At 35.4% G+C, this 12492-nt stretch overlaps 1 protein-coding gene across 2 annotated transcripts in view; it reads right to left on the bottom strand.

The window, feature by feature from the left end:
* emb (exportin-1 emb) overlaps positions 1 to 12492 on the bottom strand; it is a 457135-nt gene that overhangs the window by 270517 nt on the left and 174126 nt on the right. For both annotated transcript variants that reach the window (XM_090376567.1, XM_090376568.1), the window contains one exon: positions 9144 to 9198. In XM_090376567.1, the coding sequence (XP_090232693.1) occupies positions 9144 to 9198 (55 nt within the window). The remainder of the gene's footprint in view (positions 1 to 9143; positions 9199 to 12492) is intronic.

Genomic DNA, 12492 nt, shown 5'->3' with positions numbered 1-12492 from the left:
AACCAACTTTTCATCTTCCTCGTTTATTCATTCCACTGCCGTTTGCTGGAACAACCTCCCTTCATACGTATTTCCTGTAAATTGCAGTCTACAGAAGTTCAAGTCCAATGTCAACAAATATCTTCTTTCGTCTTCTCAACCTCCAACCCAAGCACAGTACTAAGTACTATAGATTCTAATACCTCTCATGTTTGGGCTTTACATATAAAAAAAAAAAAAAGTAACATACCCTAATTACTATCATTAACCATCCTGATAATCTATTCCATTGTTTCATCCTCCAACTTACACATTAAGCTCTATATGTTTTCATCCATCGAAATCTTTACTAAATATCAAAATACTGAACTGTGGGGACCCAGGTAATAACATTGATCCAAGAACAGCTATACTCATTAATAGCCACTATTTGTCTTCTTATACTCAACCATCTCTCTATTCATAGCAGTAACATCACCTCAATGCCACAGTGCTCCCAATTTGTACAGTAGTCTCAAAAGCTTTTCTGAAATCTAAGCACATGATATAAAAATTATTTTTTTGCACCCAGTTCCTTTGCTAAAAAGGTTTTCTGACCCGTTTTACTGCCTCTCTTAACCAAGCTACAATGGAGTAATGTACGAAATGAGGAAAGGGGGGGGCTGGAAATGCCTATCAATGTGATATAAATACAAATTTACAGATCCTTTAAGTATAATTTTCAGCTGCATCCATGATTTTGTTGGAATTTGAGTAGTATATCCATAAAGAAATCAGATTTTGGTATGAGGTGTTCTGCATGTACCAGTTCTTGTAACAACAGGTTTAAGCTTTTGAGAATACCACAAATTTGTATAAATTAACATGACAATTCAGAAAAATCGTTTCTAGAAGGACGGAGATGACTAATATTTATTTATTTATTTATTTTTGGTTTCATATCTTACACATCCCTGTTTGATTTTGTAGTGTATTAGTTGGATAATTTTCTGGTTCATAATATAATTAAACATTAAAAGTTTTAAATGGATAAAACATTCTTTTCATCAAAAGGTTTAAAAAGTTTTTAGTTGAGGTTTTTTGGCTGACTGCTATTTTATTATTGTTAGTGGAATTACCTTTGTTCTCAACTGATTGTGTAAGTGGAATTCTGATTTCAATTTTCATTTCTCAACTGATTGTGTAAGTGGAATTCTGATTTCAATTTTCATAAGTCTTCTTGCCATTTATGTAGTGCTAGTGTTCAGCTAGCAAACATTCAGATGCCAGAAACAGCAGTCACTAATAAGTTGCAGATATGACATGAAATTTCTGAACAAACTGCACTTCAACACTACATACTCAGTGTTGTATATTTGTTTTGTGCTCCACAAAAAACTTATCTTATATGTGGATAATTAAAAGTTTCTTAGCAATGTTTTGTATTAATGGATACCGAAGAAGATGGCGGAACTGATAATCTGCTTTCTAGTTACAAGAAATTAACAGGTATTTAGTATTTTGCAATTTTAATTTTTCCAAGAACATTCTTTTGTGCAAACGTCATCCACGAGTCACAGCTCCCGGTTGGGGAAATCCCCAAGGGAGATTTAACCACCTGAAGCAAATTCCTCAACCAAGGACAACAGGATCAACTGTATTACTCAGGAGCAATTTTCAATTTTACAAGTTATTGCCTCTGTGCTTGCTGAAATTTTGTTATCATCTTCTAAAACTGTTTAAGTTAATTTTTAAGAATTATTACTTATCTAATTCTGCTATGTACCTATAAGCTTTATCAAATTTACAAATATGTCTGACGAAAGCTCTTCATCCTCTGATGGAATGCCAGGTGATCTGACTGTTGCACCGGAGCTTGCGGAGGCTAGTCTGAAAGGATTTCAGGAGCCATTTGTACAGCTTGTTAAAAGCATGGTGGATGAATTTTCATCTCTACAGCAGTCCCAGGGTGGGGCCACTGCTGAAAACGTACAGTCTCATGGAGATCTAGAGCAGTCACGAAACACTGAAAATTTAGATATTGTTCTAGTACTTATGAATAATCTACTAGATATCCTTAAATCTGGTTCATATCTTAAAACTGGGAAGGTACTCCAACAATGGTAATAGAAGTGAGTACAACATGGAATACCATGGAGAGAATATTAATTAATCTCATAATGGAAAATGAAAAACAAAGCAAAATTAGAACCCCCTGCCGTGCCCACGTCTTCAAATGCAGCTAGCTATGCTAGCGTGGCTGCTTCAAACGTGGGCAGAAAGTTAGATCAGAGTGACGTTCTTTCGGGAACGCAAACAAAACACGTAATTATACGTGCTGATGAGTGTGATCTTAAAACGAGTGAGGAGATCAAACAAGCTGTATCTAAAAACTTTAAAACAGAATTGAGGCAGGTAAAAATTAAATCCGTATGGAAAGTACGTGAAAAAGGCATAGTTATAAAAACAGCATCCAATAATGATTTAGAAAAGCTCAAAGCTTGCGCTAAATTTAAAGAACACAACCAAGAAAATTAAACCCAACCATTATAGCTTACGACATAAATAAAGAAGTTTCAGACCAAGAATTTTTAGAAGACCTATATGAGAAAAATCTTAGAGAGTCTGACATAAATGAGAATGATTTTAAAAAATTAGTTAAGATAAGATTTAAAATTAAATCGAAAAATAAGAATAATTCACACTGGGTTTTCGAAGTTCCTGCTAATATTAGAAAAATTTTATTAAACTCTGATAGTCGCCTGTATTTGGGTTTTTCAGTGCATAGTCTTAAGAATTTTATTATAGCCTCCCGCTGTTTTAAATTCTTAGGTTATGGGCACTCTGCCTGAAACTGCTGTCAACTGACAGCACATGTGGCCTGTATCTTGTGACATCAAAATAAAGAATCGCCAATTGTTTGCCCCAATTGCAAGATTAGGAAGAAAAAGTCAGACCACTCATACCGTGACTTAAAATGTCCAGAGTATTTAAATGTCCAGGATTATAGTAGACATCCACCAACATTTGTCTCTGCCTCCGACAACCATACTTGAACTATTTAGAAAGCTTGGACCAATTATGCATAGAACAAACAAAATAAATAATAATAACAGAGGAACGGTTAAAATAATTCAACTATTGTCAAAGATCGGCTTCTGTTTTACACGATCTGTCTAAAATTATAGTAGAGCAAAATATTGGCATTCTTGGTCTACAAGAATTATATGCCTACAAAGGTGTAGCCAAAGGTCTACCCAATGACTGCAAAATTGTGCAGTCTGTCACTCAAACCATGCGGATTCAAGGTAATGCTGTGGCTAGGGTTTGGGCAGCCCTGGTCATAGCAGATCCAAACATCACGGTTACTAGAATTAATGGCTTGTGCACGGAGCAATCCCCGTGTGCATGTTTGGAGGGCAACTTTGGGAAAATTTACTGCATATCACTTTATATGCAATGTAGCCAAACTGGTCAATCCATAGAACCATTCTTGAACTATTTAGAAACGGCCTTAAACAAATTAGCTGGGAAGAAAGCGTTAACTCTCGCGGATGCAAATGCATGGTGTCAACACTATGGAACAGCCCCGTTTCTGACTCTAAAGGCGAGCAGTTAGAGGAAATTATTCAATCAAAGAACTTAACTATTTGGAATTCCCCAGGATATCCACCAACATTTGTCTCTGCCTCTGGATAATCCTTTATTGATGTCACATTGACTAACAGAACGTTTGGTCACTGTGTCAGGGACTGGAGGGTTCATACCTCCTGGACCCACAGTGACTACAAATGTTATTGCATTCAACATTGTATCATCTTCGGATCCCAGATATCATAATTGTAATTATCATTTTCCTCGTTACAAAACACAAAGTGCAGATTGGGAGTTCTTTGATTCCAAGTTATGAGAAATTTTCACTGATGACAACGTTGACCGTTTGTGAGAACTGGATTTAAACTGGCAATGGCGAGAGGTAATGAAACTTATTAATGAGGTTTGTGATGGAACTCTCCAAAAGAAAAGGCGATGAAAGAATTCTGTCCTGTGGTGGACTCAGGATCTTTCTGCTTTGCCAAGCAGCCTAATGAATGCCAGACGAGATTACCAACGCGCAAAATGTAGTAACAAACCAAATGAGGAGATCAAGCGCTTACAGGAAATTTATAACGATACCAGAAGAACATATTTTAATCTTATTTATAAAGAAAAGCATTTAGCATGAGAACGATTGGTAAAAACAATTCTTGATGAAGACCCATGGGGTCTCACTTACAAACTGGTTGTTGAAAAGATACATCCGGCAGAGATCTTCTCATCCATATTAAAGTCAAATAATACTGAAACGCTTACATGGTAAGAGACCATGAATGCTATTCTGGACGAAATAATACATCAGGATGTTCAGTCTCCAGAAAATACCGAACAGACTAGAATAAGAATAAACCATTTACCCTACGAAGGACCTTCATTGGAAGAAAATTTCAAGCGTGAGGAGATTGATGAGGCCATTTGCTCCATGAAGGAGAGAAAATGCCCGGGTTTAGATTTGATGGAAGTTTGTCTTAAAAAGAATTTGAAAATTTGTCCAAAACTGATTGAAAATCTACATAACACCTGTCTTAAAGAAGGTTCTTTACCCAAATCGTGGAAGCAAGTGAATTTGAAAATATTATTAAAAAATCCTAACAAATCCGTAAACCAGGCGTAAATAGGACATCATTACCATCCTATTGCCCTTCTTCCCTTTCCTGGGAAGGTACTGGAAAGCCTTATTGTTGCAAGATTTCTAAATTATTACAATAGAAAAAATTTACACGTACCTAATCAATTCAGTTTTACTAAAGGAAAATCTACAGTAGATGCAATTAAACTAACTATGGATTTGGTCTCTACTTCAAGTACTAAATACGTCCTCAGCCTCTTCGTGGACTTCAAAGGGGCCTTTGACACCTTATGGTGGAAGAGTGTCCTGGCGAGATTCCAGGAGGCTGGGGTCTCTGTCCCCATTTACAGAATTATCACTGACTACTTTCAGGACAGATGCCTTGTAGTCTCATATGGACATTGCGCTGTATCGAGAACAGTTACTCGTGGCTGCCCTCAGGGATCCGTTCTCGGCCCTGTCTGCTCGAACATGGTCCTTGATGGGTGGCTGGTTAAAGAACATGAGCATGTTTCTAAACTTGCATATGCAGATGACCTTGTTGTTCTCATATATGGTAATTCCAGACTTGAATTGGAAGAACATGGAAATGATGTGTTGCTTGACTTAAATACTTGGTGTGTAAACCACAATCTGGAGATTTCAGTAATGAAAACCAAACAAATGCTCTTTAAAGGCAACCTAAATTTACAGAGACCACCAAACATAAGATTAAACGACCAACCTATTAAAATTGTTAATTACCTTGGTATAATGATTGATGATCGGTTTCAGTTCATAGCCCATGCAAAGTATATACTCCAGAAAATAAAAATACTGACTGGAAAATTAATTAAAATTATAAGATGTGCCTGGGGCATTAAGCGTTCCTCATTAAAAATGCATTATGGAAGCATATTTCTACCTATAGTTTGCTATGCAGCAGGTGCATGGGACACTAGTATTTGTAAATGCCTTGTAAAAAAGTGCAAGCTATTAGGAACATCAAGGGCATGTCGTACAATTTCGACATCAGCTCTCCAAGTACTAACAGGCAAACTGCCCATTCAGTTTGAATTAATATTTAACTACCTACAGTATTATAAGCGGAAGGGTCTACCTGCTGTTATTGACCACTACACACTTAATCTAGAGTTACCAGTTAAGAAAGATGTGCAGAGAATTCGGAATCAGTTCCTTGTAGATTGGCAGGAGGAATGGTCTACTGATACTAAGGGTAGAATAACTAATAAATTCATGGCTAGGGTGATAGAATTAAGTAAATCAAATATGCCTTGGTTTAATCCAGGCTTAAATTTAATGTTCCTGATTTCAAGCCATGGAATTGAATACTTTTGGCCTTGCTGCTTCTCCACTATGTAACTGCGGAGAGCCTGAAACAGTGCAGTATTTAATTTTTGAATGTAACTGTTACTTAGATTATAGAAGGGACTTACAAATATTGACAAATATATACGAGGAGAATGATTTACCTAGATTTTTTGACAGTAAAGAAAATTACCTTGCTTTGGCGGAATTCGCAGATAAGATCTTTATGCGAAGGAAAAGACTGAATGGAACTAATCCTTAGCAAAAACAATTGTGTCCCTTGAGAACAACATTATGTTCTCCCATTATGTTTGTACTGAGCACAGAGCTTGTGCTTGGTATTTTGATTCCTCAAAAGACTTGGGAAAAATTTGTGTACGAAAAAAAAAAAAAAAAAGAAAAAAAAGAAGTGGAACGTCTCAATTAGAAAGTAATGATAAAGCTTTCATTGCTGAGGTTTGCAGCAATTTTGAATTTTGCTTAATTATAGACAAGACTGGATCGAGTCAATTAAAGATTGGTGATAAAATATATATTGAACTTATGAAAATGTTGCAGTTGGGCTTTTGTAAATGGTTGTTGTTGTGTTCTGGGTGGCTCTGGACATAATTTACTTGAACGGACTTCCCACACGGGATGATGACAGATCTTGGAGGAAAGAAAATATTGTCTTGCTGGTTCATGTTGCTGAAATCTTAGATTGGTTGTAGTATTTTGGGTATAGTCTATTATCTGACTTACTATTTTCTTGTTGTGACATCAGGATTTCTGACTTGCTAAATTGAAATTCAAATCACTGAAAATTTTGTTAGATAGATATTGAGATGTTTGTTGACAAATTTATATCTTAGGTTGAGATCAAACTTCAATCGAGTTGACCTATAGTGATGGGGATAACGGTGTTATTCGATTATCACAAGACAGTGATTTCTGGTTTAACGTAGTTGTTGCTGCAAGTTCAGTATAATAATTGGATGTTTTCAATTGTGTAAAATTGCTTTCTTACTGGCTGGAGAAATCCCCATTAGCTAGTAATTTAACCTCTTGTCTTTTCTTCACTACATGGCCTTGTGTTAATTCCCCCCCCCCCCCCCCGGTAGTTGTTGGCGCATCGGCTTCTATGGCCATAATGCACCTCCCAAGGTTTTTGAAGTACTTTGATCCAAGCTCGAGGCGGGATTCGAACCCACAACCTTTGGGTTGCCAGGCAGGTACTTTCCCCACCTGGCTATCCCGGCCCGCAGGTCTTGTGTTAATAATAATATCAAGAGTATTAATCATAATATCAAGAGTGTTAGTGTTAACAGTTTTAAGCAAGTCAACTGAAAATTATGTCTCGGTATCTGATTGTTGCAGCTGTGACATGTTAATTTTCTTGGTACTGCTGCCAGGTAGACAGTTATTGTTCTACAAGATTAATCTAGAAGATTACTTTCTTAATTTAAAAATTGTCTTTTCCACTAATAACTATAGTCTTTTCTTCCTACTTTGCTTCTTTTCCGGGGATGCCTATTTCTCTCGTCCACTCTATCCACTTTCCATACTACTCCTTCTATATCCCTTTTCCTTTCTTTAAATACCTTGGGGCTCCCAGGCTTGCCTGATAGCCCCAGTAAGAGTTTCAGCTAGAAAGTGGAACCTGGTGCACCTCCACGTGGCCAAGATTGGGAGGGCAGAAGGCAGGGGGCCAGGTGTCCCCTGCCCCCCAACAAAACATGCGGCACATGTTTACAAACACTGTGCTGAGAGGAAGGACCACATGATTGCATTGGAGACAACCATGAGTCCATCGTAAAGTGAAATAAGTAGGTGCTGGTTAACATGATCACTGGTTAGTAGAATCAGCCGCTTCATAGAATCAAATTTCCAAAAACCAATCCAAATCATTAAAATGCACTACACTTTCATAGTTATATGTTTGGTTATAAGAATCAATTTTGAATGCCTTTCTAGACATTTCTGGAGGTCACTACCATAAAACAATAAAAACAATTTGCAGTTTTCAGTTTATTGGGCCTTTCTGTTAGTGCAATCTATTGTAAACGGGTAGTAAACTATCTTATTGTTTATTTGTGATAATATTGATAATTGGAATTCTGTGGGTTTTTACGTTATTATGGTGAAATGTCTTTCCCCTTCAAGGAAGTCATCAAATCATATAAAAAACAAATTTTCAGAGAATTTTCTCTTCAATTGTATTTTTTTAAGCTTCGTAAACTTGTCACTCTATATCTCACTTGTGGGTATCATTTAGTTGCAATTTGTGCATGCTGTGTTCTACGTTATTAATTGCTCATCTTTTTTACTGTTTTAAATTTTACAATAAAAAAAATAAAAAAAATCAGAAATATCAATTAGTTAGTATTTACATATTACAGCATTAATTAAGCTCTGTACATAGGTGTAAATTTATTTTTAGTTTGCTAACCAGTGGAAAATATTCTTACGATTTCACGTATCATTTCATTGCATTAATTGCACAAATTTACACTTTATTATATTAATATAATAAAGTGTAAATTTGTGCTTTATACTTTTACTTATCTTCTTATTTTCACTTATAATATTTGCTATTTACTGGAATTAAAATTCAATTTGCAATCATGATCATAATGACAGGCACTTACCACGTATGGTACAGGTGAACGGTATTTTATTGTGGAGAGTCCATCATAAAGTGATTTGATTGTACAGTGAACCAATCCTCCACTGTATTTTTATGTTACACAAAGACCTCCAGAACTTCTAATCTCCATAAACTTGCTTTCCAGGCTGTTATGTGTCCCAATGGAAACAGTGGGGGGGGATCTTGCCTCTGCCTGCTATTAATCAAATTTGTGTATCCAGCCAGGAAGGGTGTGAGGCATACAAATTACACAATTTTCATATGATACAGTTTTTAGATGCTAAGTCAGTTAAACTCATCTATATGAATGGAGTATGGAGCAACATCAACCCAAGAAAACAGTTATTTGGATACAAACCCAAACAACCTGTAACAATAATAGTCAACTTACTGCCAACGTGTACAAAAATGTGTTCTGAGGTCATACACAAATCAATATCGAACTGTACCAGATATAACAGTCAAAACGATTCTGTATACCTATTTAAGAGTCTGTATATATGTAAATGAATAAAACACATATGAGTCACTAACATGCTAATAACTACAATAAAAGAGCTAAGCTTTAAGAATCTTTCAACATACCTATTTCTGTTAGACATTTCAGCGTCACATTTCTGAACATTGGAACATTCAGGAACTAGAAGAGAAATTGTTAATAACAATAAGTTATTACTATATTTAAACAAAAAACCTAACAGAATTCAATGAATACAGACTGTAGTAAATAAATATAGTATTAAAGCATAATTTACAGAGAAAGCCATTCTAAGAACTGAAGAATTGCATTTTCACAACTTTTTTTACACCTGGAACCAGTAAATTTATAAGAGATCAACATTCAAAAGGAAAATATTAGAAAGCACAACAAAGTTTTCTTAAAACCATAAATTAACAAGAAACAGTATATCTATTTGTCAAGTTATATAAATTATATTTTGATAAAATATTTCAAAACAATTAGAACTACATATATTTTGCTTACATCTGTAGCACATTAATATTGATAAAATGAAATCCGCGTCAGGAAATTAATTACTCCATCAATGTGTTTAGACATTTCTCTTCCTTAGCTCCATACATGTTCATTCACTTATGGCAGTCAGTTACTGTAAGCTGTGCAAGCCAATAATTTGGTTTTCATACCTTATCATATTACAAATTGTCAAAGTGCAATGAATAATTCTCTGAACTAAATTTTCCTTTAAAACTGGAGAAACTGCAAGTCAAACATCTGATTTTAAAATTACATGTGAAGAATAAATACAACTTTTGAGATGCAGACGATCTTTTTAGGAGCAGGGTGCGATTTAAATATTAACCCAATTTACTATGATTAGTATTAGGCATATTACTATCTTCCAGAAAGCGTCCTAGTTTTTATAAACCTATACTAATTTCCACGTGTTAATTTCTTGAGATGCTATTGCTATGCAAAATAGGGTTAAAAAATCAATTTAGCAACAAGTAAATTTCTCAGCGGCGCAACAAAAATAAGAAATAAATTCTGAATTAACCCCATTCAGATTATTGAAAAATCAGTGAATTTAGAAACAGAGTTTCTTAAACCTATGTGTAATATTTTTATGATAATTTGCATAGCACCGTAAATTTTTAATTTCTAGCTTTCTATTTTTATGGCTGAAAATCAACTGTAGAACATTTGGTCTCCTACCACAACACGAAATAATCTTTTCTCCTGGAAGAGATATCATAGCCCACACAATCTCATTCAATTAAGGGTTGCAAATATAAAATATCATGATAAGAGCAGAAGTAATTAAAAAATAACTTTGTAAGATGTTTAGCAGACAGTAACCACAGTATGTATGGCTGTTCTCTTAATTATTTTTTCTTATCAAGAGTATACATTTTATAAAACATGAAGAATGTCTAACTGGTTCAGAAATAAATGTGCCTGATAATATGCATATTGGGATGGGGGTGTAGACTTAAATATAATGTACTGTATTCATGTTTATAAAACTATACTACAGCAAGAGATGATTTTGTGTAAAATTTAATATGAACATACAATTTTTATAATAATAAAAAAAAAAAAAGAAGAGAGAGAGAGAAATGGGCTGTTCACTTTTTCCCACAGTTTGACTTCATCAGAAAGGGATTTTAACACATGATATAAGCATCAAACAGACTATGCTCATTACAGTTATGTAACAAGCATTTTGGAGCTGAAGTTTTTGTTCAATAGAAAAAACCACAGTGAAGGCACAAATACTTTGGGGGAGAGATTTAAAAGATGTTTAATCTTTTTTCATAGAGTTTAACTGTACTGTCATAAAACTGAAAGATTACCATAATAAAATCAGAGTGAGCTAGCATGCAGAAAGCAAGGTTTGGAATGCAGTTTTTAATAAATTCAAGGGTCTTGTCTACAGAAACGTTACAAAAAATATATATATATAAAAAAAATAATAATAATAATAATAATAATAATAAATATATTTATTTCTTGATGTGACACACTCATTTAATAAAAGATGGTAAGTATATAATGTTTCTGATTCTCACATCCCACACTAAACATAAAATGGATTTTCAGTTGTCCTTTGTTCAGGCGAGAACATGTAATTCATTAAGAAAAAGCACTTTCAACTAGTATCCGATTGGCAAGGATGTTTTTTCAAAGAAAGGCTGTTTCTGGACTGCCTTGTTTGTAAAACGGAATTGCACCTGCCCAACACAAAAAGTTGTCTTGTTTACATTCAAGGTTGAACGCAATTATTTACTAATAAATGCAACTTATTTTCTGTAAGGTCTTCACACCACTAGGGGTGTGTGTGTGTGTGTGTGTGTGTGTGTGTGTGTGTGTGTGTGTTAAGCACCAAACCAAATTAAGAATATGAGACAACATATAATGTCTATCCAAGTGCATGTATGTGCTGTATTCTTTGGTTGGTTTGCTGTACAAAACAGTAAAAACTATGCAACCATTGCCTGTGACTACTATCTCAGGCATGAGAAAAGAACATTAAAAATATAAATACAAATGAGCCTTGTACTGGATTCCATTGATTAATGAGATTAATATTGTATATATCCAGTAATATATTTAATAACAAAATGTAGCTTTCAGGGTAAAATGGACCCCTTCATCAGCAATATACAGATTCAAAATACAGAATAATGATGTTAGAGACAAAATTTAATAGACATGAGTTGTGCTGTTTTTGTTATTTGGTTTTTAAGAGCATTAGCAACTAAGGCCAAGATATGAGTTGTGCACGCTGTGATGTGTGCATGGCAGCAAGATTGATCATTCAACTACTAGATTGGTGCACAAACTTCTGTGGGTCTGTTGCCAGCGTTTATTCAGCTTCAAGATAGTTGGTTCCAAGATAGGGTGTAGCCTCGTGCCCTTGCAGCGATTTATGGTTCTTGAATTGCATGATACGTTGAGCGACTCTAGCCAGAGGCGGTGGTGGAAGTGCCGGGATTGGTCAATCACTTCGTAAAATCGCATTTAGGATTAAGGTCATGGTGAGTCGACCAGAAATGTTCTGCAATTGTGTCACCAAGGCAAATTGATCTGCCATGCTCGGTAAGGCGGTCTTGAAGGCGTCTCCAGCTCTGTCCTATGTAGCAACTGCCACAATCTTTGCAAGTTACATGGTATACCACTCCACTACGCAAAAGAGAGGCGACTGGAGTCACCTATCTACTTCTAATTCTAAAGTGTACTCAATGAATACCGATAAAGAATTGAGTTACTCCAGTAGAGTTGTCTCCGAACCATGTAGGATGACGGTGAAGATGTCATCGATGTATCTGCACCAAATTGTAATGGGTACAGGCGGGATCAGGAATATCTGTTCCTCCATGGCGATGTTGAACACGACGGAGCTAACGGGGGCACCCATAGCAGTACCGGGCACTGCTCGGACAGGGTATCCCTGAAGCTAATGACACTACC

Source organism: Mastigoproctus giganteus, chromosome 6 (assembly GCF_048544385.1).
Source record: "Mastigoproctus giganteus isolate SK-2022 chromosome 6, ASM4854438v1, whole genome shotgun sequence".
NCBI lineage: Eukaryota > Metazoa > Arthropoda > Arachnida > Uropygi > Thelyphonidae > Mastigoproctus > Mastigoproctus giganteus.
Note: the sequence above shows the minus strand (reverse complement) of the source record. Positions and strands in the feature narration are given on the sequence as shown.